At 45.1% G+C, this 17103-nt stretch overlaps 1 protein-coding gene across 1 annotated transcript in view; it reads left to right on the forward strand.

The window, feature by feature from the left end:
• Positions 1-17103, forward strand: part of LOC120949406 (neuroligin-3) — an 83678-nt gene that overhangs the window by 54504 nt on the left and 12071 nt on the right. Inside the window, exons 4-9 of the mRNA XM_049605168.1 lie at positions 9963-10180; positions 10357-10506; positions 11293-12355; positions 13321-13439; positions 13560-13820; positions 15266-16192. Of these exons, the coding sequence (XP_049461125.1) occupies positions 9963-10180; positions 10357-10506; positions 11293-12355; positions 13321-13439; positions 13560-13820; positions 15266-16192 (2738 nt within the window). The remainder of the gene's footprint in view (positions 1-9962; positions 10181-10356; positions 10507-11292; positions 12356-13320; positions 13440-13559; positions 13821-15265; positions 16193-17103) is intronic.

Below are 17103 nucleotides of genomic sequence, written 5' to 3' on the forward strand. Positions count from 1 at the left end.
TTCCAATTTGCAGCATTGCACATTGTAGCTCCTCGTCCCTCGTCCCATAGCCTGTACACTGCAGCTAAGGAAATCAAATATTACTGTAATATTTCCCTCCCGCTTTTATTTCGTTTTTCGTTTTCTCCACACCAAGAGCTTTAGTTGAGAGTGGACTTGAATCGAATAACGCTAAACCCCCGCGTTTGGTGTGAACCCCTTTTCCACCCATCCACCTAAATGGTAACGTTTTACTTCTCTATTTGTTTCCTTTCTATCGTTTACATACATTATGACCACTTTATGTAAAACGGTTCGAACGAGATCCGTGTGTATCGCACCACACCACCGCACGACGCAAGTAAGAGCGGGCAAGAGCAAACGGGAACGGAGAAAGGCGCTTCGTGCTAGATTGAGCAAAAATCGAAAATGCACAATTCAAACGATCCTAGCCCAGCGGTTCGCGTCTCTTAACCAGTGCGCTGGTGGGGTTGTTTGTGGGGCAGCCCCACCACCCGCAGCTCGGCTCGGCTACCCACGAGTGAACGAGTGTGGTGGGTGCTGAAGTACCGGCACAGGCAAATCGCCCAAATCCGATCCGTAGCCTTTGAAGCCGCCCCAGCCCGCACCGGCAGAAAACATATGGTACAGGGTAAAGCATATAAAACGCCTCCCAATATGTTTTACAAACAAGATCAATCTCCCTATGGCCTCGAGCCACACGACAAGCCGAAGCGCTTTGGCGATGAAGATAGTACGGTCTGGCAAGAGCGAAACTCTCAAACAGAGGTTTGAGCGGTTGGGCGAGGCCATAAGCTTGAGGAACGAAGAACACACACACACAAGAACGTCAGCGCAAACATGGTTGCGCGCAAAACGGACGAGCGCAACGAAAAAGTTTACTCCAATTTCGGGTTGATTTTGATAGCGCGCCACATAACACTGTAGCCCGGGCCGTATCCACTTAGCCGCTGGCCCGGCCTTGACTTTTCGCCCTTTCGCCATTCTTCAGTTTTATGTTAAATATTTCCAACTCCACACCCACTGCGCGGTACTGGGGCTGCCGGTTTGCTTTTTCAACTGCAGCACCACGATTATCTCGCACACAGCAAGCCACTTTGAGTTTTGGAGCCTTTTTTTTGTTCCGTTAAGCTTCTAAGCATGGTGAAATTTTGCCCTGCCTTCAACCTATCTTGCTCGTTTCGGGGTTTCGAGGAAAAAAAGGAATAAATACACTTCACCCTGCTGCAAAATAGAAAGCATTTAGCTCCAGAATTTACCAACTCCAATCAAAGCCGGATATAATCTTTCCACAAAATACCATCTTTCAAGAAACCGACGCAACAAGGAAAAAATATACAGCGCTGAATGTACGAAACACACTTCACAGCGCTTCACTAGTTCACAGTAAAACAACAAAGAAACCCCCTCGTGGAACCTACGTCAAAATATCATTCGAAACCGACCAGACCGAACCATTTTTATCCGACGAAAGTTTTTCTCCTTTCGCTCTCTCTCTCTCTCGCTCTCTCTCTCTCTCTCTCCCTCTCTTTTCCCCCTTTTTGGGTTAAAGAAGTACCAAAACCCCAAGCCCCGGCTCACGCTTTTGGGTCGACAACCGTTACAAGCTCGCCGCTGATGCCCGAAAATGATCACGATACGAAAAGAAGGAGAAAGCTTTTTCGTCCGTTTTCCAAATGCATGGAGGAGATGGCTAAGGGGAGAAGAACACTGACAGCGCACCACGGCACCATCACCATCTTCAGCGCACGAAAACTCCCTTGAGAAAAATAAGGCTCAAGCTTGGCGGGTTTTTATTCTTTCCCTTTTATCTCCTCCCGAAACATCTACCATCCGGGCGGAGTGCAATTATTGCGTTCTCTTTATACCGAGTTTTGTGCACCATTTTTGTGAAATATTTTTTGCTTAGCTCGCACCCCCACTCCCCTCTTCTAGCATTGGGCACACGCTAGGAGCACTACATCGCGCCGGAATTCGCACAGCTGGGGCTCAAAATTATTTACTTCCTGCTCGGCGAATCGGCAGCCGCGCTCGGTGTGTACGAATTTTGCATTTATTTACGAGCGGAGCGCTTGCGTGCGACGCTTTCTTTTTCCATTCGTCCACACTTTCTTTTCTGCAACCCGGTGTCGTTATTGTCTTTCTTTAATCCTTTCGACAAACGGCTCGGCAACGGCCACCCCGTTCGGGCGTCACCTTGCCCAGGGTATAACCCGGCGGGTAAGGTTTCAACGCCCAAAGGTGTGTGTGTGTGTGTGTGTGTGTGTGTGTGTGTGTGTGTGTGTGCTGCGCTGCACAGATTCACTCTTTTGATGTTGACGACAAATTTGACTCGAAAAAGGACGCACCCGATATCGATGCCCGAAATAAGGAGCCCCAAAGCCCGGGGTTGGCTGGTCGTAAACTATCCGGGCTGCCTGGCTCGGTGTAATATCGAACAACTTTTCCCGAGGGGAGGGAAACGGAGCAGAGACAAACATGGCACATTTTCAGATAGCATTTCATTTCTCTTGCTCACTCTCTTTCTCTTTTTCCTTTTTCTTTCTCTATCTAACTTGGGTGTGAATCATCAATTTGGGAGTAGCAACTGTGGCCGAAATTAGAGATTTGGTTTTGTAGTTTATTGCCGGCACTTGCTCTCTGTGCTGCTGCCGAATTGGAAAGATGCCAGCCCTACCGGTAGTTTGCACATTTTAAGAAAGCGGACACTAACAAGCACACGTTTTCGTTGGGAATAGCTTTTTTTTAATTGTCACCTACCATGCACCTCTGAGGCTTTGCACAAATGGCTTATCAAGTCGTTTGTATTCGGGTTTGTTAAATAAATTAATATTAAAAATAACATACAGACACTAATAATACTTTTATAACAATTTACAACAAATTTACATTTAAACAATGTTTTAAGCTTCATCTGCTTTCAATAGCTTGAGTTATATTTTTTTATGAGAGTTGTTCAGATTACTTCATCACGTCCTTCCATCATTCTATTTGTATCCATTGCGTTTTACTTACTTTTCCTGCGCTAGAACCACTGGCCTGTTGCAAGAGTATCTGAAACCACACCATCGTCTTACACCTTCGTCTGAAAATCCATTATCCTGGTCTTAAACATTAACGCCTGCACACCATCTTGCCACCTCAAGCTGTGCCTACCACGTGTACGGTCTAAAAGAGCTTTTCGGGCTGGGTTGTTACTCAGCTTTCATGCTGTTATCGATACTGACCGTTGATCAATGCTGAAATAGAGGTAATCTTGACAGTTTTTAGTTTTTGCAATCAAAGAAGACATTGCTCTTCTTATCAGAAATTGTTCGTTAAATCCCTTTAAAGGCACAAAAAATTGCTTAAAATTTAGAAGCAAACGTATTTCACAAGCCTAACTACAAACCACTTAACAATAAAAATAATGAAAAAATAATTCAAGTATATTGTTATTCCAGTTCAAATGCTCGAAAAACTAATAAAACATCAATTGGCTCATAATTCATGACTAGAATGAAAAGCTTAGGCAGTTACATTTGGCATTTGTCGGTGATTGAAGCGATTTTAAATAAACAAGATTTAAGCAATATGTTTAAATTTAATATTGTTCAAGCAAAGATTGAAACTTTAACAATGATTTAAAAGCACAAGGAAAATTTGTCTTTTTTAGGGTCTTTCTCGTTTTCATGTCTTCAAGTACCATCCGTTGCTAACCGCTTCCTCGGAGCTTCAAAAATGTGCCAAAAGACCACTTGTAACAGTTTACTCCTTGAAAGTTTTCTGCATCATGTTCTAACCTCTCCCGTCTCCCTGCCGTGCTCTCGTTTGCTCATCAAATGAAATATATCTTACTAACTAAAAACAAAAAAAAAACAAATATCTTCAACAAGCTTTTACACAAGCCGCGCAAGTTTTCCTTTCTTCACTGCGTTCGTAGAAAGCAACGAGTTTGCAATGCAAACCTTTATGTTTGGCCGAACAGTCCTTAAAACATATCGTATCCACGTAATTGTTCCACGAATCATCTGAAAGTATCGATTCCGTGAAACAGACGTTCGATGAAACGAAACACAACCAAGCGAAGACAAAGAAAAAGGAGATGGGAACGAATAAATTTACCCCAAAACGCCTCAAGCAGTTTAATCGGAAACGGAGCCCCTGCTATGTTCGGCCTTGGGTGTATTCTTGTACGCGAAAGTGTAATATTAATACGAAAATTTCATCCAATTGCCCAACCGGTGGACGGAATTTCAGTACATCCAGCTTCCAGGTTTCGTATTTACAATCGACACACCGATCCCAGAGGAAGCGTGCAACACTGCTGTGTTCGCTTTTGCTGTGTTTTGTGTCATCTTTACGTGGCCAAAATCGTTTGTTTGGCGTCGAGCACACAAACCGCCTCCCGAAATGTGATTATTTGAACACAGCACATCACACATTTCGACAAATTTGCTTTCACCTGCAAGCCATTCGAATCGTCAGTCCCGTGCCGCTTTGCTAGTACTGGCGCTGGCAAAGTGCTGATAGCGCCAACGCCAAAAAAAAAGAAAGGAAAAAACGTTTTCCCGCGCTATGACGCGTGCAGTAAATGGGAAATAAAACGAGAAGTCGAACGTAAAAAAAAACTTCTATCCGGGCTAGTAGTAATCACATTTCTTTTCAATCTCCAACCTTGTAAAAACCAAATGTGGCCCCTCGAAAAAGGACAAAAAATAGCGCAGCTTTACATTCTAAGCCGATAGACTCCCGGGTGCTTAAGCGAAAGAACGCACCGAGGCATCGACGACGAGGACGACGGATGGTGTGGCAGCGCGGGTGTAATGGTAGAACAACATAAAGCTTGCACTAAAGCAAAACCGAACCAACAACCTAGGATGCCTAAAGGAATGGGGGAAAACCGGGGGAGAGCGGGGAGAAGGAATAAAAATCCACACCCAACTGTGTGCGCATTCGCCCCGGCCGCCCCACGGCTTCTTGGGGTGGTGTTTTCTAACATGTTTTTATCTATCAATTCGACACTCCCAGAAGGTGCGTTAAGTCGGTCGGCTGACGGTTCCCTTAACGCGCAAACAACGCACCGACTGGCTGTAAGGTTTCCGTTTTCTTCCTCTTCCTGTTCACCAGGCTCGCTTCCTCCTCTTGGGCCAAAAGCCTCACACATAATCATAACCATAACACGGATGATGCTCCAACATCTCTCGCCACACTCGGCACACTCGGTGCAGGCTCACCTTTCTCGCCGGGTCCGCGAAGGAAAGCCCTCCGGTAGGGATGGCTGATGCGACCTCGCGCGCCCACGTGTTGTTGCGCTAATTTTTGCTCTTTGATGCGCCATCGGGTGGTGGGGTGGATGCTGGTGCTGGTTGCTGTTTGCTTTTCCCTTTCTTCTTGCTTGTTTTCTACGTCGCCGCTGTGTTGCCGCCAGTCGGTGTCGTTCTATCACAAAACACTTACCGCACCGCCGGATCTTTCCATTGAAGTGCCCGTGGACACATCTAAATTACATCAAGCCGCAGCGGGGGAGCAGGTGCGGGAGAGGGGATGGGATTGGTTTTTGATGATGGATATAAAAAGTGACTTTACCGGTCGACATCGACACTTTTTGTGTGGTGGTGGGTAGGGCCAGGGAGCTAAAATGGGAAAACCTTGGCCACAACAACATCGTCATTTCGCAAATAACATCCACTCAGTTGACATACACACACACACACACATAGCCAGAGACACGACACGGTTGCCACGGTTCAGATTTGCTCCGGTCAGCAGATGCTCTGATGATCTTCTGCTCACACGGCTTTCCTGGCCTTTCCTCCCACACTGTGTCTAGTGGCCGAGAGCACACACTAATGATGTGTCCCGTGTTCCGGTCGTACACGGCAATGCAGCTAAATCCAGCGCCACCCTGCTCGAAACTGCCTAACCACAGACACCGGTGCGCGCGCGCTCGCGCTTCCCGGCGGGACATGGGAAAAACATGGACACAGTGGCCAACCTCTCCCCGTACACAGGCGCACGCGACGTTCGATGCTTGCACGAGGGGTATTATCATAATGGTAATAACCGTATAAAAATAATTATTTGCCACCCAAGAGCTTTAGCTGCGGCCTACGCTGATCTAAAACCACTCCGCTGGAATGGTCATTGCGGTCAAACGTCAAACCGACCGAAAAACAACACATTGGGGACGCATACACACACGCGCTGGAGTGTTGTTTCGTTAGTGACGGGTCTAGGATGATTAGTGGCTATTTCTTTTGCTTAATTTGCTTTATTTTATTTTTATATTCAGATGAACACAGCTCATTCAGCTAATTTTTCAATCGAATTGCAAATGTTTTTGTGATAAAAAAAACTACATGCAGTGGCTAAATGCATTGATGGTTGTTGTAGCATTGAAGCTTTGCCTAGTCTTTATTGAGAACGGTATATTCGAGCCGCTATTGTCGTTAATTATTTTATTTATTTATTTATTTATTTATTTACTTATTTATTTATTTATTCATTTATTTATTTATTATTGTATTTATTTATTTATATATTTATTTATTTATTATTCTTTAATTGATTTTTTCATTTATTTATTTATTTATTTATTTTTAGTTCTTTACATAGACATAAACTAATATCATAAATATTAATATTTTAACATATGCATTTTAGCTTTGGAATGAATGAAAAACAAATTAAAAATGTTTATCGGAACTATAAAGGAGACGGAGGAGATAAAAAATAGATAAAAGATATTATCATCACTTACATTAAGATAATCAAAACGCAAGCTAGAGAAGGTTGTAGTAATTTCTAAGGTTTAAGGTCTAATTCCAAAGTCATATTTAGGTCAATTCATTTGCTTAAATCGCTTTAAAGAGAGGTCATTTGTATAATCATAAGATCATAAGTACCAAATGGTATACTTTTAAATTATGATCCTAAAAAATGTCATGGTCTAAGTATCCTACCGGATGCTATAATTTATAATATACGATTTTGTAAATTGAAATGTAAAAAGTGTACAAATAACCTTCATTTATTCAGTAATTATACAGTACAAATTAATTTAAAAAAAAATGTTTTGTCCTTCATCGTTTGCTTGTCCAAAAGAAGCTCAAGTGCCCGGGTTTACAGAATTTACCTACAACTCTGTTTGATTCTTATTCGATTGAATTTCATGGAACTTGAAGCGCCCAAAACATTTATTACATTTTTATTTACTTACCTGCAATTTGTCATGTTCAATGGTGCTCGTAGCTTTTAAGTGATATGAAAGTTTTTCAGTAATATGTAAGTATGGTACATTAATCTTAATAAATAAAAAAATAAACATTTTAGGATGCCTCAAAATTTGCCGGACAAAAATGTATCAAATGACTGCAAAGCATATCGAATCGTGTACAAATTGAACGAGCACATCGCATGCAAAGTCATCCAATGCAGCTGTACCATCAATCCCGTGCGTCACTGTGTCTGTTATGCATTTTGCTTAAATTAATACCGGCATAACATATACATACGGTGGAGCAAAAAACATCCCCCATCAACCGTCCTGCATAGCTTTGGTAATATGCTTGGTGGAGGAGCATCTTTTTCTTTTTTTTGCTTTATTTTACACCCCAGCCCTCCTCCTCCTCCTCCTCCTCCTCCTTCGCGCTAAAGCCAAAAAACCATAAAGCCAGTGACAAAGCTTCATAAACCTCCATAACACTCCATCAATTTGACTGCAGTTGTATCCGCAAACCAGCAACAACCAGCATCAGCATGATGCAGCAGATGGTTGATTGCTTGACAATGCTCATTCTGCTGTGCGTAAAAATATTCGTTTCATAATCACACCCGGTAACGTTGTCATTGTTGCCAGACATCGTACACAAATCAATCTGACCGAGCATCGGTTTGGTTTTTGTGTGTATGTGTCTGTGTGTGTCTGTGTGCTAGTGTGCGTTTGCACGAGGGCAATGTTGCAACAATCGCACAATCGCCAAAAATGAAATTAAAAAAATACCTACAATTCGCGTTGCTATGGTTGCTTTCATCTCGCGCTCGTGCGCTTGATTGTGCGCAACAAAATAAAAACGCATTGAAATGTATGTCAATTGAAATTCCATTCATTTTGTGCTCTGTTTTGGAACTATCCACTTCACTACTGGCCGAGACTGTCACATACAGAGAAAGAGAGAGAGCGATATGATATCTTAGTTGATTGAAATGGGGTAGAGGATGCACCAAAAAATAAAACGAACTTGCCAAACCAAATTACTCACCATTATGTCGGCGCTAATAATACGCGAACCACCGCGTGATGCAAGCGATGCAAGAAGGATGGGAAGAAATGGTGGGAAAACAGATCTGCGACATGCTGGGGCTGTATTGATTTGTTTCTATGCAAAGCGACCAAGTTGAATTTATTTGTATTGCTTCTCTGTAGTTCCTCTGCCAATTATCCGACATGGTCGCTAGTTGGCAAGTGTGATGAAACATAAATTTAATAGGTACCAGTGGTAATATTTGTGTTCCCTGTATTGCAGATCGATATTTTGCTATTTTAGCTCACTTAGCTGGCAAAATCATTCATGGTAGGATAATTAAATTAAAAATACTTCAATTATGTTGTACCGATTGATATCAACACAAAGCATCTCACGTTCACATTAGCGATTGCACTATTGAATCGATGTTTATCGTTCTACGTTAATGCAAAGCGAAAACATCAAAGAACAATTAATTTATGACACATTGGGAAAAAAAGGATTTATCGTTCCCTGAAATAACAGTGGTGGTATGAATAGAAATTAAGTTGCATCAGCAATACATGAAAGGGTTCTGTTGATTGCATCATATTAATTTTCGCAGAATCACGGCATAAGTATGTTAATGTGATTTATGTATTTGAAGCGTGCATGCACGCTATCAGTATTGTATCTGAAGCATTTTTTTCTATTATTTTATTGTACGAACACCTGTTCGGAACTCGAGAGGAAAATATTGATACACATTGTCAAAGATGTGTTAGAGGTAACGACTGTATCGAACACAAACTACGTCCTCTCTTTCATTTGTATGATTATTTAATTTGTTTTATTTTCTTTTCCATCCAACAAACTGTTTCTGGTACCTTTACAATTTGCATTCAGTTTAGTTTGCATCTCCATTTTCACTTTATATCCATTTGTTCCTTTGCCCTTCCTCTATTGCCATTCAAATGATAATCAAATACTAAAAGATAGCATTTGCTTCATTGCCCAAATCACATCATTAAAGACGCTCTTTACTCCTCTCGCTCATACTAAAACCCTATAAACTGTTTACGACATACTTACTTTCACCAAAAAACACCCTTCAAACACCGCAACGTGGTCATCATAGAGATTATAATGTTATCAACCCAAAATCGATTCCCAATTTTCACCACCAACTTCACACAATAGCCCCGTGTCGTTCGCCAGCGCAGGAAAACACTGGTGGTAGTAGTAGTTTTTAATGTCCCACATCATCCCTACCCTTCCAAAAACAGACAAACCTCTTGACTGCACCACCGCAAAGCCTCCGATAATGCTACTCGTCTGCGGTTCGACAGTTTTTCCCAGACCACACATCCCCATTGTGACAGCTTCGAAAAAACATTCCCATTCTCGTTACGAACTCGTTCGAAAACAAATTTCAAACCAATCAAAACTACTATTTCGGGGGTTTTCGTTTTGGGGTTCGAATGTGATTTCAGTATATGTATACATGCGGTGCCGGTGATAACCGGGAGCATCTCGAACGACCATTCATTCCCCGAAGGGTATTTCGATTATAATGGACCTCAAAAAAACGGGCAAAAGCATTGAGGCAGAGGGAGAGGTTAAATAGAGTAAAGGAAACTTCCGTCAGAGTGGCGAACAACGTCTTGCTTGTTTCAAATCACCATCCAAATATCCATTCGTACGATCGAGTCTGAACCGTTTTCAACTTCTTTCTTTCATGTTCTCTTTTTGCAGATTTAGTCCAACGCGTACGCCGTCGCCCTGGGACGGCATACGGATAGCGGATAAGTTTAGTCCGGTCTGTCCCCAGCGACTGCCGAATGTAAATAACGAAACAGCAGCTTTAGATAAGATGCCAAAAGGACGACTGGAGTACTTGAAACGTTTGCTACCTTTTTTACAGAACCAATCGGAGGACTGTTTATATTTGAATGTATTCGCTCCAGTTCATGGTGAGTAACGGAGTAACGCAAGGCTCAGCACCCTACCACCCATTTGTCCTTTCAAATATCAACCCAAATGACACGGTTCTTCGTCTTCATTCATTCATTCTCTCTCTCTCTCTCTCTCTCTCTCTCTCTCTCTCTCTCTCTCTCTCTCTCTCTCTCTCTCTCTCTCTCCAATGCAGCCACTCAAAGTGACAAGAAACTGCCTGTTATAGTATTTTTACACGGAGAATCGTTCGAGTGGAACAGCGGCAACCCGTACGATGGCACCGTGCTAGCCAGTTACAGTGATTTAGTCGTAGTTACGTTAAACTATCGGTTAGGTATATTGGGTAAGTTCTCCCCATCCGCTTTCCAGGTATTTAAAAATAGCAACACAAGGCCGACTTTCTTAAGGCTGGAGCGAAGCAAACTCGAACCACTAACATTTGCCCATGCAAACCTTAAAAGCCCGACCAGCCAGACAAAGAAGCAATGTTGCCGCCATTCGTTCATCAATCATGCATAGGATGATGAATATCCTCGGGCAAAGTTTTGTACCTCTCAGCCACTCAGGCTAAAAGATTTATTCTCCCTCCCCCCTGGTGATCCACCGGATGCTAAAGATGAAGAAGATGATGATGATGATGATGACGATGCGTTCACAGTCAGCCTACATTAAATGATACACTACAATCCATTTTTCGATCATCGGAATGACGTTACGAGCATCCTTCTATTGATAGACATCAAACGGAATAGATCCGGCTGTGCCCTTCGGCCATTCGGGTGTATGCACAGTGTGTTGAAACCCATCGCCGGTCGAGGCTTTCATTAGGTTAATCGATTATTCATTTATTATTCATCTCGACTTTGGCTTCGAATTCGAGGGTTGACTTTCGGCGCCCGTTTTTTTCCTCCCTTTTCCGATCCTTATCAACGAATCAGCCACTGGCATGAATTTATTAATGAATTGCTTTGGCACATCCGCCCGCCCAGTGCAAAGTGCTGAAAGCCCGATGAAATGGCCCGAAGATTTTGGGTGGTTCAAAGTTGTGACCGCTTTCGCGGCCCGCAGAAGACTAACCCCCGTCACTAACGCACTCTGCTTTCCATTCGTCCACCCCTCTTTGCGGCAGGTTTTCTAAATGCCAATCCCAGCCCACAGCTGCGGGCCCGCGTCGCCAACTACGGCCTGATGGACCAGATGGCCGCCCTGCACTGGGTGCAGCAGAACATCGCCAAGTTCGGGGGCGACCCGGCCACGGTGACGCTGGCCGGGCACGGGAGCGGTGCCGCCTGCATCAACTTCCTGATGACGTCGCCCACCATGGTGCCGGGGCTGTTCCATCGGGCGATCCTGCTGTCCGGGTCGGCCTACTCGTCCTGGGCCCTGGTCGAGGATCCGGTCGTGTACGCGCTCAAGCTCGCGAAGGAGGTGAACTGCTCCATCCCGGAGGATCTGATCAAAAACCACGAGCAGATCGTCGACTGTCTGCGGGACGTGCCGCTGGAGGAGCTGTTCGGGGCCGACATTCAGCCGCCCAGCTTTCTGAGCGCGTTCGGCCCGTCGGTGGACGGGGTCGTGATACGGCCGGGCCGCTCCAACCAGGACATCGACGAGCTGCCGGTGCGCGGCACGTCCAAACGGTCGCAGGGTGCGGCCGGCCGGTACGATCTGCTGTTCGGCGTGGTGACGGGCGAGGCGCTGTGGCGCTTCAGTGCGGCCGACATCCAGAGCGGGTTCGAGGGCGAACGGCGCGACAAGATCCTGCGCACGTACGTGCGGAACGCGTACACGTACCATCTGAGCGAGATCTTCTACACGGTGGTGAACGAGTACACGGACTGGGAGCGGACGGTGCAGCATCCGATCAATATGCGCGACGCCGCGGTTTCCGCCCTGTCCGACGCCCAGTTCGTGGCACCGCTCGTGCACACCGGGGATATGTTGGCGCCGCCACCGCCACTGCCCGGACAGGAACCGTCCGGGCCGAAGTGTTTCTTCTACGTGTTCGACTACCAGACGAAGGACGGGGACTACCCGCAGCGCATGGGGACGGTGCACGGCGAGGACCTGCCGTACGTGTTCGGGGCGCCGCTGGTCGACGGGTTTAACCACTTCCCGCGCAACTACACCAAGTCGGAGGTGGCCCTGTCCGAGGCGCTCATGGTGTACTGGGCTAACTTTGCCCGAACTGGGTAAGTACGGGGATGCATTAAGTCTCCAGGGATGTCTGAAAAACTCCAAGTCTTCTTTTTTGCCTAATTCTATGACTGACCTGAAAAGCCTACTATCATGTTTATTTACTATAGCTCATTACAGGGTTTTCCAGGGGTTCTCGTAGTTGTGGGACACTTCCTTGACTCTTTTCTATTGGAAATGAACTTTATATATTGGAATTTGGACTATATGCCACCTTTTTTGAACAGGCACCTTAAAATTCTTGTTGGATGCGTTAAACAAGGGTGCTATAGAATCCAATTCCCATTACATTAAATTCATTTCTCGTAAAGAAAATCGAATACAATGTCCCACAGCTATGGGAACTCCTGAAAACCCCTATAACATGAACCATAAAATGAGCCATGAAATGAATTATGAGCAGTTGAAAATTTACTCAAAAATGATTAGTTTATATTTTTGATTGGTTTTAATTTGACAGTTATCCCAAGTGTAACGATTATGTGCAGTATGTATCGTAGCTATCCAATATTCTTGAATGTTTTACGGATAATGTGGCTTAAACGATCAACAGAGTCATTAGTGTAATCTATTTCAACGACCTGAAGATTTGCAACGAAAATTTAATTTTCTCAATTTCATTTCACCAATTAAAATCCCACCTTAGCAGAACGTAAAGTGGAAAGCATTGATATCCTAGCTGCTTGATCTACGTATTTGTTCACCACTTCTTAGTTTCGCCTAAAAGAAAGAGCGAGTTCATAGAAATTCTGCAAACACTCCAATGCAAACGTTTCTTCCACCAAGCGCTTCCATCTTCCACACACGTCCACCGTTTATTACAGTCTGCACACAATCACATCCACGGTTTTATTTCAACCCAAAATGCTCCTCCACCTCATTCACTTCCGGCAGAAATTAGCTCAATTAACATGATTAAATCTATTTTTCCTCTCCATTTCCAAACCCAAACCCCAACCAGCAACCCGAACGAGCATCACCGGCAGGACTCAATTCTGGCCGCATCCCGCGAACGGAATCGCTTCCGCAGCATCAACTGGGAGGAGTACGATCCGGTGCATCAGAAATATCTGGAAATTGGTAATGCGCACCGCACCTATTTCTATTCGCATTCCCTTTATCTACCGACCTGCGTCTGTGTGTGTGTATGTTTTAATCTTCAACCATCATCTCTGTTCCCGTTCCTGGCACCGCTTGCAGGTATGAAACCGCGGATGAAGAACCACTTCCGAGCGCATCAGCTCTCGATCTGGCTGCGGCTAATACCGGAGCTACACAAAGCCGGCATGGAGGACGTGATAGCGAGGCACAATCTCTTCAAAAACCACGACGACATGGACCTGTACGAGGGGCTCGTCAAGCCGGACTCGTTCGCCGGCCGGCTCAACTACCTGGAGGACAATCTCAAGCGGCGAGGTATGCTGACGGGCGGCGAGCTGGGCCACGCACTGCACGCCAACGGTAGGTGTTTTAGCACCAACTTTCGCACGCTTTCGACTGTTACCGCATTGTTGCTGGGAAGCTCAGAAACTGGCCCCGGTAACCACATTCCGGTGGCTGGTGCAATGAAATTGTGCATGAGCCATAAGCCAGTACAGCACGGCACAGTACAGCGTCGAACGCAATTAATTCGACCCAGTAGTAGAGTGCTCAACAATGTTTAGTGTTATTTCTAGGTACAGATTTGCTGGTACCATGGAGAAGTTTAGCTTTGTTACAGTAGCATTCGTACTAACAAAGGAAATAGAAACTAACCAATGGGAGAGCAATTAAGCATTGTACATTGCACCGATAGCTATTGGAAATAGTTTTTGGTTGTTTGAGTGTAACATGTTGAATGTTATTTCATCCGAGTTTTACAAGGGGCTCATGTTATTAAATGTTTTATTGTTTTTTTCTTCTGCTACTATTACACGAAAACCATGCCCTACCAGACAGCATTTTATACTAAAGCTGTAGTCAGCAGAGTCTGTGGCGGCTCTTTAGTCGTTTGAAATATTTTGAGCAGTGACAGTGTTGTGGCGATAAGGAAAATTTAGTTGCATGCGTTTAAAAACATCTAAAATCCCTTTAAAAGTATTTTGAAATATTTTGAGCTATATATTATATTATTATATACAAATATTAATACGAAAAGGTATTTGTATTCCAAATTGGATTATTATAATTTCCCATCAAATAAATCTTCCTCAGTATGTTTTATTGCACAGCAGTTTCACGCAAAAGATTGTTGTAATAATGGGAAATAGTAATAATTCATATTACAGGGTTTTCCAGGGGTATTTTCTGATAGTTGTGAGACACTTCCTTAACTCTTTCTTATCGGAATTGGACTTGATATCGTGGAAATTGGACTCTACGGCACCCTGTTTGGACAGCTCCTATTGGAAATTCTTGTTGGATTTGTCAACAAAGGTGCTATAGAGTTCAATTCCCATTACATTAAGTTCATTTCACGTCCCACAGCTATGATAACTTCTGGAAAATCCTGTATAAGAGTTACATTTGATTGACAATCATGATTATCGTTCAAGTGTTTATGTAGTCGGGAATTAACCAAAATCCTTGGAAAACCCTATCATTCATATTTTTATTTAAAAAAAACCATTTTATAGCCTAAGTATAAGCTTGGGATTAGTTTGACAAAATTTGACAACCACTGTCCGATTGTTGGGTCGCACAATTTGCATACTTTTGGGCTGATTTGCTCGGACACTTGAACTAACGAATGAACACTTGACATAATTCAAAGTGTTTGGTATATTAGTATACTAAACATATCAGTCTGCAGGTTCGCATAAGGCAAATGTATTATGATTTAATGCTTAATACTATCCTATCCCCATTGAGCCTTCACTCTACCTTATTTCGTCACAACTTTTCACTTTCTGTCTTTTTTTTTGCAGTCGTCATGACAACGGCGGAACCGGTCCTGCTAACGACCTGCATGCCAGTGGGCAACTACAGTGCGCTCGTGCCGACGGCGACCATCCTGAACGCCACGACCGACACGCTGGCCGGGCTGGAGGCGGCCGGGTACGCCGCCTACTCAACCGCCCTGAGCGTCACCATCGCCATCGGGTGCAGCCTGCTCATCCTGAACGTGCTCATCTTTGCCGGCGTCTACTACCAGCGCGATAAGACGCGGCTCGAGGTGAAGAGCCTGCAGAAGCAGTACCAGCAGCGGGGCGGCGGCCTGCACCAGCAGGGCCCGTTCGATCCGATCAAGCACGCCCACTACCATCTCGGGCACTCGCAGTCGGCGAACGTGATCGTGGACGTGGAGAACCACGATACCGGTGCGCTGATCCTGACCGGCGACGTCAAGTCGCCGCACATCTGCACGAACGCGATGCAGATCAGCGTGATGAAGAGTGGTTCGCCGGGCGGTGGCGTCGGCCACGGCGGTGTCGATGGTCGCGGGAACGGTGGTGGTAATGTGGTTGGTGTTGGTGGTAATGGTGTTGGTGGTGGTGGTGGTGGTGGTGGTGGTGACGCGACCAGCTGTAACGTGCCGGCCCCGAACGTGACGAAGATGCCGCTGCAAGCGAACAACAACGCGTACGGTACGGCCAAGCTGCCGCCCCGCAGTGAACACATCGCCATCCCGATCAAAAACTCGACCTTCATCGGGAGCGGCACCGGTACGGGCGGGGGGACGTTTGTCAGCGGCATGATGACACTGCCAAAGCCCAGCTCCCAGCAACAGCAGCAGCAGCAGCAGCAGCAGCAAGTACACATCCCGATGAGCTACAACCGAAACGAGTGCATGACGCTGCCACGGAACATTGGCGGAACTGGACTGAGTGCGTCCTCCGCCGGACCCAATGCAGGTAAACCGAGACTAGATTTCATGACCACACCGATCTGAAAACGGACCACCACTACTAATACTACTACTACTAGTACTACTACTACTACTACGAGCACCACCACTACTACTAACACCATGACGAGCACCACCATCTCACCTTTACACAAAACCCATTGGCTCAAACTCACCATCACACCACAAACCCAGTACTTGTCCGCGTTGAGTTCCGTTCCGTTCTGTATGCAGTACTCAGGCTCACCTTAATGTTCTGCACCGTTAGACAGGGCAGGCAGGTTCCAGTCGTTCCGTTTCCTCAACCTCCGTTGTTTGTCCCACTATCTCATCCTCATCATTCATTTCTTCCACGAGAAAGACACGGAAAGCCTGGAGAAGGACCCCCTGCCTTCCAATTAAGGGGGGCCCGACGCTTTCCCTTCAACAAAAGCAAAACAGCAGGCAGAAGAAGACATTAGGGCCGATTATGATTCTGCCGGGAGGCAGTGGCAGCCCACGATCAAGCGTCATTCTCGTTCACTCACTCTCTCTCTCTCTCTTTCTCTGTCTTTCCCGGAAACAGTGACCGGAATACGGCACTGCGACCCACCATACTAAACCGGCTCATCCTTTTGTCCGACTGTGCTGGTCCGCGTCCGGCCGTGTCCGTGTTCATTCTTCCTCATTATCCGTTATCTGATTGATTGCTAAGGATTGTTAGGATGGCGCTACGGTCGTCCACTCACGGGATTACTTCCCACACCATTAGAGCTGAGAACAGAAGCAGTGGGAAAAGGGGGAAGAGAAAGAGAGCTGAACACGTGTATTTCGATTGTTATTTGAGGTTCGTTATGTTGTGCAACGCCACACCATTCTTCTCGTTCACTGTTACGTTTTGCGTTTTTTTTTCATAATGTTGTGTTGTGTGGAGGGATA

Source organism: Anopheles coluzzii, chromosome 2 (assembly GCF_943734685.1).
Source record: "Anopheles coluzzii chromosome 2, AcolN3, whole genome shotgun sequence".
Taxonomy (NCBI): domain Eukaryota; kingdom Metazoa; phylum Arthropoda; class Insecta; order Diptera; family Culicidae; genus Anopheles; species Anopheles coluzzii.